A 16,780-nucleotide genomic window follows, 5' to 3' on the forward strand; every position below is an offset into this window, starting at 1 on the left:
ATAAATAATTTTAATCTCAAGTCTGAAATTTTTCAGAATCAAGGAGCCACTGTCAGAGGTCACAATAATTTGAAATATCAGAGGGCATTCACAGCAGCAATGCCTCAATCAATTCAATCAATCAATCAATCAATCAATCAATTCAATGCAGCAATGCCAGCAGCAACAGCAATGCAGCAGCAGCAGGGGGGTTGACTCAGCCTGTCATCCTTCCGAGGTCGGCTAATTGAGTACCAGTTCACTGGTAATTCCCTGTTTGTCGTTGAAGGCGGCAAAAAGGGTTGGCGTCAGGAAGGGCATCCGGCCGTAAAACATTGCTTCAAAAAGGGGACCAAAAAACAACAACTACCACGGTCCCCGAAAAGGCCAACCCCCGCTTTGCGGGGGAAAATGGCCTCTAAACGGTGGTTTATTCACAGCAGCAATGCAAACACCATTAAACATATGAAAGCAACAGTCGTGCAAATAATAATTGATGCCGTTTAATTGCAGCAGATTTTATGTACCCAGTATGTGTATCCCGACAGATTGATCCCACATCTCCGAGATTATTGGACAGTCATAAAGATGTATTAACACAAATGGAATCAACTTGGATTTGGCACTCGTTAATGATGACCGATATCCACATGTTATTGCAAATAATTGAATGTTACAAGTCAGTAAAAGTTAAGACAAAACATCACCACTGACCAATAGTCAATAGACAGCAAGACAGCATGACAGGAAAAAGCAACAGGTTCGGAAGAAACTTTTGAAAGAAACTAACCATAACTAGTGTCATCAATCTTGGCTCAAGCAGGTAAACACTGTGCAAAAAACCAATCCATTCGTGACGACGTTATTACGAGAACGTCAAACCAGCTTCACTGTATACTTTGAAGACTTTCTCAATGGCGGTGATATAGGCAGCAGTGCGTAGATCAAGTCCCAAGTTGTACTTCTCAGCAGTCCGCATTATTTGCTTTATGAACGACAATCGGACAGGTAGAGAAGGGTGAGCAAAGAAAATAATGATGGATGCCAGTCACACAAGTGGGGAAAATGTTTTTTGTTTTTTAAAATAAAAGATGTCCCTGGTGAAGAGGATTTATGGATGGTGACAAAATTGGTCACCTGGTGGCAAGCAGTGGATGGGAGTGAATGGTGATTAGTTGTCAAGCTTAGGAGAGAAAAAGGAGATTCTTTCGTGTGCACGCCAAAAGGGAAATGACCATGGAACCTACCCGTGCTGAGCGTTCCATGGTGTAAGCCAAGCCTGAGTGCACGATGTCCTTCTCTGAAGCACCCTGAGAATGACAAAGAATGACAGCACAAGAAACACCATGAATACCGTACTCGTGGGATCAAGACTTAAGTGAATGCTGGCAGCCTTGTTATAGCTAAGCCTTGCTTGTATCCAGCAGGAAACAGATTCATAAATTTTACAAACAAAACAAATTTTCCAAATTGCAGTCATAATATTAATGTAAATGTTATTTGACAAACATTGTGGAGGTTATTTGCTTTAAAATGCAATTCCAAAAGGGTCCAACGTATATAACACAACACTGTGAAAAGTTTCAGTCTTTTTGAGATAAAACAACACAAAATGAGTTCAATTTAGAGTCTCAATGTTTCCACCATTGTTTTCAGACCAGCATGACATCAAGTTACCATAGCTGGCCAAGTACAATATGAGCTGTCTGGCACCAGAACTAGCTGAAAGCTTTGAAGGAAAGGCAGCATTATACACAGTAATCCCTAACTTCAAGGGCAGGATGTATTCCTGGAGAAGAGAGACTAATAGAAAATGTGATAAAAGAGGTGATTATACCATTGTTTATATGGAGATATGTTCCTGGAGAAGAGAGCGCTAATCTAAAATGTGCTAAAACAATTCATTATACCATTGTTGATATGGAGATGCGTTCCTGGTGAAGAGAGCGCTAATCAAAAATGTGCTAAAAGGGGTAATGATACCATTGTTTATATGGAGATGCTTTCCTGGAGAAGAGAGCGCGAATCAAAAATGCGCTAAAAGGGGTCATTATACCATTGTTTATATGGAGATGCATTCCTGAATAAGAGAGTGCTAATAGAAAATGTGCTAAAAGCGGTCATTATACCATTGTTTACATGGAGATATGTACCTGGAGAAGAGAGCACGAATCGAAAATGCACGAAAAAGGGGTTATAATACCATTGTTTAAATGGAGATGCGTTCCTGGAGAAGAGAGCGCTAATTGAAAATGCGCTAAAAAGGGGTCATTATACCATTGTTTATATGGAGATGTGTTCCTGGAGAAGAGAGCGCTAATTGAAAATGCGCTAAAAAGGGGTCATTATACCATTGTTTATATGGAGATGTGTTCCTGGAGAAGAGAGCGCTAATTGAAAATGCGCTAAAAAGGGTCATGATACCATTGTTTATATGGAGATACGTTCCTGGAGAAGAGAGCGTGAATAGAAAATGTGCTAAAAGGGGTCATTATACCATTGTTGATATGGAGATGAGTTCCTGGAGAAGAGAGCGCTAATCAAAAATGCACGAAAAGGGGTCATTATACCATTGTTTATATTGTTACATGCTCCTCCCCAAACCCCGGTCACGGTGTACCTCCGAGCCCCGAGAGGAGTCACGGCAGAAAGATGTGTTATTCTGTATGTCAAAGATCAATGGTGAAACCACACCAATTGTTACCAACAAACAAGTATTGTATTAAGATCACACAATAACAGTACAACAACAAGAGTAATCAATTGTACAACCAATATATATTTCCTACGATGGTACCATCAGGTTCGTACAATAGAACTCACTGTGCTCCAAGTGAGCGAAAACAAGAACATTCCCAATGTCTCTATTCCGACATCAAGCCAAGGTCGATCCGCTCCAGTAATCGTCAGAATGATGTCTGATCGAGACCAGAATCCCGTTTGGATGACAGTCACAGTCCCGCTGCCAAAGCTGCGCAAAGGCGCCCTCAAGGCGACTGGGAAATCACACCTTCAGGTATGGACGTTTGACGGCTCTCAATCGGCGAATCGCAGATTTCCCACTCAAAAACCACGTTACACACACACACCAAATTAACGTCTGGATGTGGCGAGAATGGTTGAAGCGAAGTGAAAAACCTTGAGCGATGCGCAAAGCGCACGAGTCAAAATGGCCGACGGCCCATTCTCGAGGCGTAACGGCACTACGATGATTCTCCTCGGAATCAACCGCAAAACCTGACACGCAGGTTGATCTGTCACAGCGCTAACAACTCTGTCACAGGAATCCCTTTCACAGGAAACCCAAAGTTCACTTGTGACCCTCGTTCGCCAATCGTTCGCTCCAGACATGGAAGCAGCTAGGCTTCTTGTCCGACTCACTCGCTCCGTCTTTTCTTCCTCCTCTTCCTCTTCGTCGTCATCCGGTTCCGGTTTCATTTAAAACATTAACTTTTTTTACCTTTTGAAAATAGTAATCTCATTTTCCCTTAAACGACAACAATAATAGTACATGGAATCAAAAATGTTTGCAGTGGATGAAAACCACAATAACGGAAGTGACGAATCCGTAACACTTCCCCCCCTCAAGAAATAAAGTTTGAACATAGTGAAAACTTTCTTTGCATGCAAAAACTCTTGACAAACGAAAGTAAATCTCACACCCAAATCATCAATTCACGTGAGCAACAATAATTAATATTCCCCAGAATAAAGCAACAAAACTTCCAACCAACCTACAGAAATTTCCAAAGTTAGTTCACTCTGGACAAAGCATCAGCAACGACATTGTCCCTGCCCTTTACATGCTTGCTCAATTTCCAAGTTGAACTCCTGCAAAGCCAAACTCCATCTCATCAACCTCTGGTTTTTATTTTTTCATTTTTTGAATGAAGGTTAAGGGGTTGTGATCATTGAAGACTTTTATAGGAAAGGTAGTAGTTCCCAGATACACCTCATAATGCTGAAGCGCTAGCAGGAGAGCAAGGGTCTCTTTTTCCACAGTGGCATAATTTGCCTGATGTTTGTTAAACTTGCTGGAGTAGTAGCACACCGGGTGATCCACTCCATCCTCATCTTCCTGTAATAGAACTGCCCCAGCCCCCACATCACTTGCATCAATGACCAACTTGAAAGGTGCTTGAAAATCCGGGGCTGCTAGGACAGGAGAGCTCATTAATATTGCTTTGACGTGGGCAAAGGCAGCCTGACACTTGTCATCCCAAACAAACTTGGTCTCTTTCCTCAGCAAATTTGTTAAAGGGGCCACCACATCAGAAAAATTCCTGCAGAACCGCCGGTACCAACCAGCCATACCCAAGAATCTCATAAGCTCCTTCTTCCCTTTTGGAACTTGGAAGTGATCAATGGCTTCTATCTTGGCTGTCACCAGTTGCACCTGACCCTGGCCTACTACATGGCCTAGGAACACCACCTGTGCCTTTACAAACTCACTCTTAGATAAGTTGATGGTCAACCCTGCCTCGGTCAGTTTCTTGAAAAATGCCTGAATTTGTTTCATATGATCTTCCATGGTCATAGTGTGGATGATGACATCATCCAGATAAGCCTCCACCCCCTCAAGATCTGCAATAAGCTTATTAATCAGCCGTTGAAATGTAGCAGGCCCGTTTTTCAATCCAAAGGGAAGAACCTTGTACTGATACAACCCATTTGGTGCGACTAAAGCCGATATTTCCTTGGCTCTATCAGTAAGAGGAATCTGCCAATACCCTTTCAGCAAGTCAAACTTAGTTACAAATTTAGCTGGGCCTATTCTATCAATACAGTCATCAATCCTCGGGATGGGATATGTCGGTCTTGGTCACTGCATTAACCCGTTTTAAATCCGTACAACAGCGAAAACTGCCATCGGGTTTTGGAACCAACACACATGGTGAGCTCCATTCACTGCTGCTTGGTTCGATGATGTCATTCTCCAACATATACTGAACCTCCTTCCGAAGATACTCCATCTTCACAGGGTTCATCCGATAGGGGTGTTGTTTCACAGGAGTGGCTTCCCCCACCTCAATATCATGATATACCAAGTCAGTACGACCAGGTACATCTGTGAACAAATGTGCAAATTCAAAAATTAGGCTGGATTGTTGTCCTTGTTGTTCCCTCGTCAATGACCTAATTTCTCATCTAAATGACTCAACACTTCTGTGTTCGTCAATCTGGGACAAGCCTGGTCATCAAAGTTATCAAACCTCACACCGGCCTCAACCTCTGGATTCTCTTGCACCCCGACTACAGGTGAAACAGGTGAGACAGGAACCATTTTCCCCACAGGCTTCCTCTCATAATATTTCTTCAGTCGGTTGACATGACACAGCTGACGCTTTTTCCGTCGGTCGGGAGTTGTCACCACGTAATCTGTTTCATTAACCCTCCTTTCGATTGCATCGGGACCAAAATATCTAGCCTGTAGTGGCTGACCTGGAACAGGAAGCAACACTAACACGCGGTCCTCAGGACTGAAATTTCTTATCTGAGATTTCTTGTCATGTCTCACTTTCATTTTATCCTGTGTCACTTTCAAGTTTCTTCTCGCAACTTCACAAGCCTTTGTCAATCTGTGCCTAACCATTGACACATACTCTACCACTGTTGACTGTGACTCCTCCTGTAGCCACTGTTCTTTCACCAATTTCAATGGTCCTCGCACTGCGTATCCAAACACAAGTTCAAAAGGACTGAACCCCAATGACTCCTGAACAGATTCCCTCGTAGCAAACAACAATAAGGGTATTCCTTCATCCCAATCCTTGTCACATTCAAAACAATACGTTCTGATCATATTCTTCAATGTCTGGTGAAACCTTTCCTTGGCTCTTGGGATGGTAAGAACTTGAACTTACTTGCTCCACTCCCAACAGGTATACCACTTGCTGAAAAGGTGTTGACATGAAATTGGAACCCTGATCAGACTGGATGACCTTAGGTAGGCCAACCAAAGTGAAAAATTTAATCAAGGCCTTCGCAATAACTGCCGCAGTAATTTTTCTAAGAGGCACTGCCTCTGGGAACCTTGTGGAAGCGCACATGATGGTCAGCAAATACTGATGTCCAGTCTTAGTTTTAGGTAAAGGGCCTACACAGTCAATAATGACACGGATGAATGGCTCTTCAAAAGCTGGAATTGGTTTCAAAGGTGCGGATGGGATTTTCTGATTAGGTTTTCCCACCAGCTGGCAAGAGTGGCAAGATTTACAGAAATCCGCTACATCACGTCGCAATCCTGGCCAGAAAAAATGTACCAATATTCTGTCACAGGTCTTGTTCACTCCAAGGTGCCCGGCCAAATGTGTCTCATGCGCCAAACTCAATATCTCCTTCCGGTACGTTGGTGGCACCACAATTTGGGAATGAACTTTCCACTCATCATTTGCTGGCACCTCCGGTGGTCTCCATTTTCTCATGAATATTTCCCCTTTCATGAAGTAACCAACAGGTATCTTCATAGCCTCTTCCTCTGTAACGGCTTTACCAATTAAACTCCGGATCTCCGAATCTCCGTGTTGTTCTTCAACAAGTCTCTTTCGGACCAGCACCGTTTGCTCAACCTCACTCCCAGATGTCTACGACGGACACTCCATTTCCTCTTTGGTTCCAGATGCCACCTTTTCCTTAAGTTCCTTGATGTCACTCCCTTTCCGATTACCTCTTTCAGAATTTTCCTCCAATACCTCTAAGGAACCCAAATCCACATCACCTTCCTTCTCCTTCTCTTCAGAGCGCTTCCTACCCATAGCACGAGTCACTGCACAGGATGGGAAGATACCCGGAATCTCCTGCTCTAACTGTGCGGTGTTATTTTCCATACTGGGCTTTTCAACCAACATTGGATTACCAGAAACTCGACCAACGGCCAAATCATTCCCGATAAGAAAAGAGGCTTGGAAGACAGGAAAGGTGACCGGTCTTGACACCAAATCAGACTTCAAATGGATGACATGAAGTGGAGCTTTAACATAGCCACCAACCCCCTGTAAAAGAACACTAACACCAGTTGCCGTCTTCTCTGACAATGGCAAAATGCCCTCAAGCATCAAAGATTGATGTGCTCCTGTGTCCCTCAATACCCTAACAGGTCTCTGGTTCGTTAAGTCTCCATCCAGTGACACAAACCCCTCTGAAATAAAAGGTTTGTAACCCTCTTGAACAAGGTCGTTCTGTGATGCCGTAACTTTGGCATGGGAACCTTCACAAGGCACTGTCCTCCAAGGCCGATTTCTCGCATTTGCCAATGCATTCGGAGTTGCACTAGTTTGACTCCGCTCCTGATTTTTCCTTTTCAGGGCGTAACATTGGGACATCAAATGCCCAGGTTTCTTGCAAAAAGCGCAAGTAGTCCCGGAGGAAAAACTCGAGGTCTGCCTCGGGCCCCTCGGAAGATAAGTCTGTCTTGGAACTGTAGTCTTCTGATCCCTAAAATTTGCGGTATCAGATTTGTCCCCATAGTCATCTCTCGGCCGCATCCATGAATATTTGTTCTCCGCACCTGATTTACCATAACTCGCCTGGCTAACTCTAGGCGGGAAGTTAGGTTTGTGGAACACCATCCTGTGTGTCAAGGCATAGTCATCTGCCACAGTTGCTGCCTCATACAACTCTGGTACTTTCTTTTCATCCAGATGTACTTTAATGTCCGCGTGGACACACTGTTTGAATTCCTCCACCAAGATCAATTGTCGCAACAGGTTGAAGTCTTTCCCAATCCCCTTCGAGTCACACCACCGATCCAACATGGATTCCTTCATTCTGGCAAACTCCTCATGGGTCTCACTCTCCCTCTTCCTGGCATTCCGGAATTTTTGCCGGTAAGCTTCAGGGACCAATTCATAGGCTTTGAGAATGGTTTTCTTCACCATCTCATAATCTGCACATTGGTCAATCGGTAAAGCCGAATAGATATTGTTGCAGACGCGGTTTTGATGTTATTTTACCGAGCGGTTGGTATTACCGCGTCCGAACAGTTACTCCCCGATTAGAACCCGATTCCACCCGACGTTGACCAGATCGCACCGCAGATATTCAATCGGGAAACCTCTAAAGCGACCGAAAGAGAATGAAAAGAGAAGAAGACAGAGTACGGAGGAAGAACAGATTTATTATACACACACAAGCAATGGATGGAAGAAGCAGTCACACAGCGAATCGTTAACTTACACTATTCATTTTACTTAACCCCAAGACAACGAGTAGGACAGACGACGTTCACACTTACTCGGGGGATATTGCAGGCAGGTAGGGCTTGAGGTGGATTGCTGGAGAGGGAGGAGGGTCGGAGGCAGCAGCTCTCAATTCCTCGCGGTTTTTGGCGGGAAAACCCTTTGTCGCGCATCCGCTGCCGATGCTTTAGACATCACGCGCTGGCTCGGGCACACCTGCTCCTCTCCTTCTGGTGGAGCCGTCTCCCTCCTTTCAGCGCGTCTCTCCAAAGCTGGTTTCCTTTCCGAGTACCTCTCCTCTTTGGCTTGGAGCGTTTCGCATCTCACCGCTCCTCTTGGTGTCGCCTCTTCGCTCATCTCCCAGGTCATCTGGTGAAGCAGTCCCTTACAGTCGCTTTTATAACTCGGGGCGGAATCAAGCCGCCGGCTGCGAGGGCACGCCTACCGGGTCGCTCACCGCGGTGCTGATTGGCCATGCGACCCTCTGGCTCACTCCTCCCCTCTATGACGAGGTGGAGACACGCCTTTCTTCTCCGAGATTAGCACATGGGCAATGGCGGCTTGCGGGATTGAACACAACTCGCACCCTTTTTAAAGGAACTTTGGAGAGCGGAGATGTTTGGGGAAATTGCAAGGGCCTATGCTTATTTTGTTTGATACAATGCAAAGTCAATCTAGTGGGAAACACATATTTAGCCTACATAGAATAAGGAAATACACTATTTAAAAAGATATATCGTGACCTGCGTGTAAGTTTCATGGAATTAACTAGGAGGACGGCTGCGACCATTATTTACATTAACAGGGTGTTACACATAACAAAACCATACTTTTTACATTCGTTACACTTCCTCCAAAATTGTTACACTTCTCAAAAACCGTTACACTTCTCAAATTCGTTACACACTTCTCAAAACCGTTACAATATCTTGAGCTTTACCCACCAGAACACTTTGCACTAACATAGTCCAGGACCCCACAGGCCATTTTAGCATTTGAGCCACTTTTTCAAAGTGTAAAAAAAACTTGGCTACCTCCTTTTCATTGAAGGGTGGAACCAGCCTCACATGCCTACCAACATCCCAAGTGTTCTGACAAGTTGTCGAACTAGCTGGCATGGATTCTGTTACGTGATCCCCTCGGTGAATACCTGGTCTCGGTGACCCCCGGACCGTGAGAGGAACTTCGCCAGAAAGTTGTATTATATATGCGCTTTCGCCACGCAATCCATATGAATTCCACCCAAGAGAAAACTGATGTTCAAGGATATATTTCAATGGTAATGACACCATACAATTTCAATGATACAACCACGGAGATTTTCCCCGAGCAATCAATAGCAAACAACCATCCACAATTCCCAATCCACAATCAATCCCCTATATGATTAAGATGGCCATCTTATATATGTGTGTTCACTTCGGTACTCACGACCCCCTTTTGGTCTCTGCTCCTCACAATGTCTCTGGGCCCCTCCTGACCAAGATACTGGTCGGCGTCGCCGCACTCGGGCGGTTGAACGAACCCCGGGTGGACGTTTTTCCACCGGGCAGGTATCGTACCAGGCACCGTGGCTGCAGCCCCTCGTGGCCACGCGAAGCGGGTACGGTAGAGCAAGCCAAAAGCCCCACGCCGCTTGCAAGGCGCGTTAGGCCCCAACGTGCGACCCGCACGCGTCTGTTTAGACGGGGCCGCGAACGGTGCCAGACGCGGGGTCGATGCACGGCCCCACGTCAACTTGACGTCTCCACCGGGCAGGTACACGTCCCGGTAATTCCTCGCGCCAGACGGGATTCGGAACGCCGCTTTTCCACGCAGCGCAAGGTCGATCCCACCTTTCGTCGGAGCGGGGCGAGGAAGAATACTACTCGTCGCTTTCTTCCTCGTGTCTTTTCCTCTTCCGTTTCCGGTCACTTCCGTTTCCGGACACTTTTCAGAAGGGCTCCTGACCCTCCAACCACAACAACCCTTAATCTATTACACATGGATAAGCAAAGACCTGAATGGTAATTCACATACATTCACATAAATATGTAACACTCCCCCCCTTCAAGAAAGAAAGTTTGAACCCAGCAAAAACTTTCTTTGCCGGCCACTTTGGAGAAACAAACCAGATAACTCAACCCCCCCACATTATCAGTTCCCCCCCGGGCACAGTTATCACTTAAAAATAAAGCAACCAACATTTCACCACACCCCCTCCAGATTACTCCCTCTGGACTAAGCACCAGCAATGACATTGTCCCTGCCAAATCAAACTCCATCTCATGACCCTCTGACTTTGACCGTCAGTTTCTTGTGAATGAAGGTTAAGGGGTTGATCAAAGATCCAAAGTTAAGCAACTCGATAGCACTTTTTCCGGGAGGCCAAGCCGAGTATTCACTACATGGATGCCTTTAGGAACGCGGAGTTCACGGTTAGTCCGTGCAGGAAAGTTCTCTACATGGGCGCCTTGAGGAACGTGGAGTTCACGGTTAGTCCGTGCATGAAAGTTCACTACATGGACGCCTTTAGGAACGGCGTTCACGGTTAATTCGTGTAGGAATCTTGGCTCGGCGGCTCCGCCGCATTCAGTGCTTCAACTTCTCAGAACTTCCCTAATAATTAGGGTGGGACCACTTGTCCCTGTAGTCCCATGAATAGCGGTCTCCTTCTCGGCCACTACTTTGCCAATCCTTCCTTCGGGAGCGGCCGTAACTCAGGGAGCCTCCATAATAATATTGATTGCGGCCACCACCAAAACTACCGCCCAGTTGTCCTCTCCTGTAGACCTCTCGACGCCTACGAAATGCCTTCCCTACTGTTATGGTCCGACCCTCCAAATCCTTGCCATTCCAATTCTTCTCTGCCTCTCTGGCGTCTTTTGTGCTGGCAAACGTGACAAAGCCGAACCCTCTTGACTGTTGCGTTTCCCCGTCTCTTACCAACCGCACTTCCACCAGCGGCCCATATCTGTTGAAGACAGAGGTCAGAACTTCTTCCTCTGTTTTGAAGTTCAGTCCCCCTACAAATAACTTGGCACTTTTGTCGCCATCCCGAGCTGGTGTGGTGTTATTTTCCCTGCTGGGCTCTTTACCAACCCTCAGGTTACCATAAACTTGACCCCCGGCCAAATCATTCCCGATAACCACAGATACACCCTCTACAGGAAGCGTGGCTTGTAAACCGACGGTGACCGGTCCTGACACCAAATCGGACTCCAAATGGATGACATGAAGGGGAGCACTAACACCGCCCCCGATCCCCTGTAAACGAACACTATCCCCCGTTGCCGTCTCCTCGGACCATGGCAAAATGCCTTCAAGCATTAAAGATTGATGTGCCCCTGTGTCCCTCAATATCCTAACCGATTTCCGGTTAGTCGAGGCTCCATCCCGTGACACAAACCCCTCTGAAATAAATGGTTGGTAACCCTTTTGATGGCGATTTCTCACAATGGCCATTGCATTTGGAGTCGTAGTAGTCGGACTCCGCTCTGGGTCTTCGCTTTTCATGCGGTAACAACTGGACATCAAGTGTCCAGGTTTCTTGCAAAAAGCGCAAGTAGGCCCGGAGGAAAAACTCGTGGTCTGCCTCGGGCCCCCCGAACTATAAGTTTGTCTTGGGCCCGCATCCCTCTGATTTCGAACAGGTGGGGTATCATAGTTGTCCCCATAATCATCTCGAGGCCGCCGCCATGTATGGTCGTTCTCCGCACCTGCTGTTCCCCACCTCCCCTGCGGAGATCTAGGCGAGGAGTTAGGTTCGTGGACCCCTATTCGGTGGGTTAAGGCATAATCATCTGCCATGGTGGCTGCGTCCCACAACTTTGGTACTTTCTTTTCCTGCAGGTACACTTTGATGTCCTCGTGGACACACTGCTGGAATTCCTCCACCAGGATCAAGTCCCGCAATGTTTCGAAGTCTTTCCCGACTCCTTTTGACTCACACCACCGATCAAACATGTTTTCTTTCACTCTGGCAAACTCCACATGGGTCTCACTCTCCCTCTTCCTGGCATTCCTGAATTTTTGCCTGTAAGCTTCCGGAACCAACTCATAGGCTTTGAGGATGTGCTTCTTCAGTACCTCATAATCTGCACATTGGTCTATTGGTAGCGCCGAATAAATCTCTTGAGCTTTCCCCACCAGCACACTTTGCACGAGTATGGTCCAGGCCTCCTCCGGCCAGTTTAATTGTCGAGCCACTTTCTCAAAGTGTGGAAAAAATTTCGCGACTTCCTTTTCACTGAACGGTGGAACCAGCCTCACATGTCTGCCCACATCCCAGGTTTTCTGGTTAGGTGTCGACCCCGTCAGCAAGGGTGGTGCCTCTCCCCGTTCTCTCATTAACTCCAGCTCCTTGAATTTGATTTCTTGCTGAAGCTCCATGTCACGTTCCTTTAATTCCCTTTCCGCTTTTCTCTCCTCTGCTTCGAGTTCCCTTGCAGCTCTCCTCTCCTCTGCTTCTGCTTTCCTTTCCTCTGTTTTCATCCTTTCTAACCTTTCCTGGAGTTCTCGTTCCACTCTCCTTTCTTCTTCTGCTCTTTCCTTTTCTGCTTTCCTTTTTTCTTCTGCTAACCTTTCCTGGAGTTCTCGTTCCACTCTCCTTTCCTCTGCTTGTTTCTCTTCTCTCCTCGCTTCTGCTTTCCTTTCTTCTTCTTTTAACCTTTCCTGGAGTTCTCGTTCCACTCTCCTTTCCTCTGCTTGTTTCTCTTCTCTCCTCTCTTCTGCTTTCCTTTCTTCTTCTTTGATCCGTTCCTGGCTCCGTAATTGCAACTCCAGTTTCCGGAGTTCAACGTCTTCTGGTTCTTCGGGTAGCCACTCCCAGGCTAACTCGTCCCATGTTCCTAATCCCACCATAGATTGTATCACCGTGGCCTGCAACTCTGCCTTCCTCAAATTAGTTCGGACCTCCAAGTTAAAATGTTTGGCCAATTTCAAGAGGTCCGACTTTAGTAACGCTCGGAACTGTGCCTCACTCGGTGTTACCGAAAAGTTCTGTGCCACAAACGCCATGGTGACTATCGTTAACACCTGTTAACCTTCACCCAAGACTTTACCCCAATTTCCCCCAAAATTTTCCAATTAATACTTAATTAATAAATTTTAATTAATAAAAATATTATTTTATTATTTTATACAATTTTAGATCCCGGACGTAGACCCAATTGCGAATCTGCAAATCGTAATTTGGACGAGCCCCCAATTCTGTTACGTGGTCCCCTCGGTGAATACCTGGTCTCGGTGACCCCCGGACCGTGAGAGGAACTTCGCCAGAAAGTTGTATTATATATGCGCTTTCGCCACGCAATCCATATGAATTCCACCCAAGAGAAAACTGATGTTCAAGGATATATTTCAATGGTAATGACACCATACAATTTAAATGATACAACCACGGAGATTTTCCCCGAGCAATCAATAGCAAACAACCATCCACAATTCCCAATCCACAATCAATCCCCTATATGATTAAGATGGCCATCTTATATACGTGTGTTCACTTCGGTACTCACGACCCCCTTTTGGTCTCTGCTCCTCACAATGTCTCTGGGCCCCTCCTGACCAAGATACTGGTCGGCGTCGCCGCACTCGGGCGGTTGAACGAACCCCGGGTGGACGTTTTTCCACCGGGCAGGTATCGTACCAGGCACCGTGGCTGCAGCCCCTCGTGGCCACGCGAAGCGGGTACGGTAGAGCAAGCCAAAAGCCCCACGCCGCTTGCAAGGCGCGTTAGGCCCCAACGTGCGACCCGCACGCGTCTGTATAGACGGGGCCGCGAACGGTGCCAGACGCGGGGTCGATGCACGGCCCCACGTCAACTTGACGTCTCCACCGGGCAGGTACACGTCCCGGTAATTCCTCGCGCCAGACGGGCTTCGGAACGCCGCTTTTCCACGCAGCGCAAGGTCGATCCCACCTTTCGTCGGAGCGGGGCGAGGAAGAATACTACTCGTCGCTTTCTTCCTCGTGTCTTTTCCTCTTCCGTTTCCGGTCACTTCCGTTTCCGGACACTTTTCAGAAGGGCTCCTGACCCTCCAACCACAACAACCCTTAATCTATTACACATGGATAAGCAAAGACCTGAATGGTAATTCACATACATTCACATAAATATGTAACAATACTACTTCTCTCCGTTCTCCCATGAATTCCAGCTCCTTGAGTTTAAGTTCCTTCTGATACTCCATGTCACGTTCCTTTATCTCCCGTTCGGCTCTCCTTTCCTCTGCTCTTTTCTCTGCTCTTCTTTCTTCTTCTGCTCTTCTTTCCTCGAGTTCTCGTTCCTGTTCTGCTCTTTCCTTTTCTGCTTTCTTTTCCTCTGCTCTTAACCGTTCCTGGCTCTGCAGTTGCATCTCCATTTTCCGGAGCTCCACATTTTCTTTTTCCTCGGGTAACCAATCCAAGGCTACCTCTTTTCATGTTCCTTGTCCCACCAGAGATCTACCACCAATGTCTGCATCTCTGCTTTCTTCATATTAACTCGGACCTCCAAGTTATAATATTTGGCCAATATCAAGAGTTCCGATCTTTTTAACGCTTGGAACTGTGCCTCATTAGGGGACGCCGCAAACTTTTCTACGTCAAACACCATGGTGACCTACACACACAAAAAAAAAAAGTCCAATTTGTTTTTTTTATTATTTGGGAATGTTAGAAAATTCCGAATTTGGGAATTGTAGGGAATTCTATCCCGGACGAGCCCCCAATTTCTGTTACGTGCTCCTCCCCAAACCCCGGTCACGGTGTACCTCTGAGCCCCGAGAGGGGTCACGGCAGAAAGATGTGTTATTCTGTATGTCAAAGATCAATGGTGAAACCACACCAATTGTTACCAACAAACAAGTATTGTATTAAGATCACACAAGAATAACAGTACAACAACAATAGTAATCAATTGTACAACCAATATATATTTCCTACGATGGTACCATCAGGTTCGTACAATATAACTCACTGTGCTCCAAGTGAGCGAAAAGAAGAACATTCCCAATGTCTCTATTCCGGCATCAAGCCAAGGTCGATCCGCTACAGTAATCGTCAGAACGATGTCTAATCGAGACCAGAATCCTGTTCGGATGACAGTCACAGTCCCGCTGCCAAAGCTGCGCAAAGGTGCCCTCAAGGCGACTGGGAAATCACATCTTCAGGTATGGACGTTTGACGGCTCTCAATCGGCGAACCGCAGATTTCCCACTCAAAAACCACGTTACACACACACACCAAATTAACGTCTGGATGTGGTGAGAATGGTTGTAGTGAAGTGAAAAACCTTGAGCGATGCGCAAAGCGCGCGAGTCAAAATGGCCGACGGCCCGTTCTCGAGGCGTAACGGCACTACGATGATTCTCCTCGGAATCAACCGCAAAACCTGACACGCAGGTTGATCTGTCACAGCGATAACAACTCTGTCACAGGAATCCCTTTCACAGGAAACCCAAAGTTCACTCGTGACCCTCGTTCGCCAATTGTTTGCTCCAGACCTCAAAGCAGCTAGGCTTCTTGTCCGACTCACTCGCTCCGCCTTTTCTTCCTCCTCTTCCTCTTCGTCGTCGGTCGGTTCCAGTTTCATTTAAAACTAACTTTTTTTACCTTTTGAAAATAGTAATCTCATTTTCCCTTAAACGACAACAATAATAGTACATGGAATCAAAAATGATTACAGTGGATGAAAACCACAACAACGGAAGTGACGAATCCGTAACAATATGGAGATGTGTTCCCAACAGCTGTATTTCTTGTGCATGAGCAGTACATGAGGTGCTTCACTGGGGTATCAGTAATAGCTCTAATAATAATATGGGTGGTAAACACCTAATTTTGTAAATAAAAATTATAAATATTTTTTATCATAATAACATCAGTAAGCATTAACAAAAACATGAAATATGTGCAAGCGTCATTAAAAAGAATAATTGCTGTTGCTCATTCTCTGTTCCTACACCTCCTACATGGCAGCGGTGGGAGATGAGGTGGAAGGAGGATCAATCTGCTGCAAAAAGGCGGAATAAACAGCGCTGATTGACTTTGAGCATATGTGCATTGTGCATAGTACAAACAATGGCGACAGGTGTGCTTACTCGGAGAGGAATTTTACAAAATGGAATTTTTTCATTTTATTTTGTAAAACTTTTTTCCAGGCCAAAACTCTATAATGAATCAGCATTCTATGGGGCAGCATTAACCGAAGTATTCCTGTTTTGGACTCCACCTTCTCAAATCTAGTGACTACTCACCGCAACACGTGCTTGGAACTCTGCCGTGGGAACAATTGGAATGGTACCATTTTCCTTCCCAAACTTATTCTCCAAACTTTCTTGCACAGACACTGTTTTGACAAGACCAAATGAAATTATTAGATTATAAGGACGATAATAATAAGTCAAAACGTCTACAAAGAGGCCATCTTCATTCCATTACTACAACACAATATGAGCCAAAATAAACTCCAATACCAAGGAACCTCAAATATTAAACATTGATGCGAAATGTCCCCAAAACTTACTCAGAAGGTGGTAGTTTGAATCTCGCTCATATTTAAAGGTGAGTCGGCCATAGCTAACACGGTTTAGATTCTTGAGCCATTCAAAGTAGGAGACAGTTACACCACCAGCATTCAAGTACAGGTCCTGAAAGAAGGA

General features: G+C 45.9%; 1 protein-coding gene across 1 annotated transcript in view; it reads right to left on the minus strand.

Annotated features, from left to right (window-relative positions):
• Window positions 1-466: 466 nt before the first annotated feature.
• The window catches only part of LOC137432548 (glutamate dehydrogenase, mitochondrial), a 96,673-nt gene continuing 80,359 nt past the window's right edge, over window positions 467-16,780 (minus strand). Inside the window, exons 10-13 of the mRNA XM_068124578.2 lie at window positions 16,645-16,768; window positions 16,376-16,467; window positions 1,227-1,289; window positions 467-964 (exon numbers count right to left, since the gene is read on the minus strand). Of these exons, the coding sequence (XP_067980679.1) occupies window positions 845-964; window positions 1,227-1,289; window positions 16,376-16,467; window positions 16,645-16,768 (399 nt within the window). The 3' untranslated portion in view covers window positions 467-844. The remainder of the gene's footprint in view (window positions 965-1,226; window positions 1,290-16,375; window positions 16,468-16,644; window positions 16,769-16,780) is intronic.

The sequence above is a fragment of the Myxine glutinosa genome, chromosome 8 (assembly GCF_964187855.1).
Source record: "Myxine glutinosa chromosome 8, kmMyxGlut1.1, whole genome shotgun sequence".
NCBI lineage: Eukaryota > Metazoa > Chordata > Myxini > Myxiniformes > Myxinidae > Myxine > Myxine glutinosa.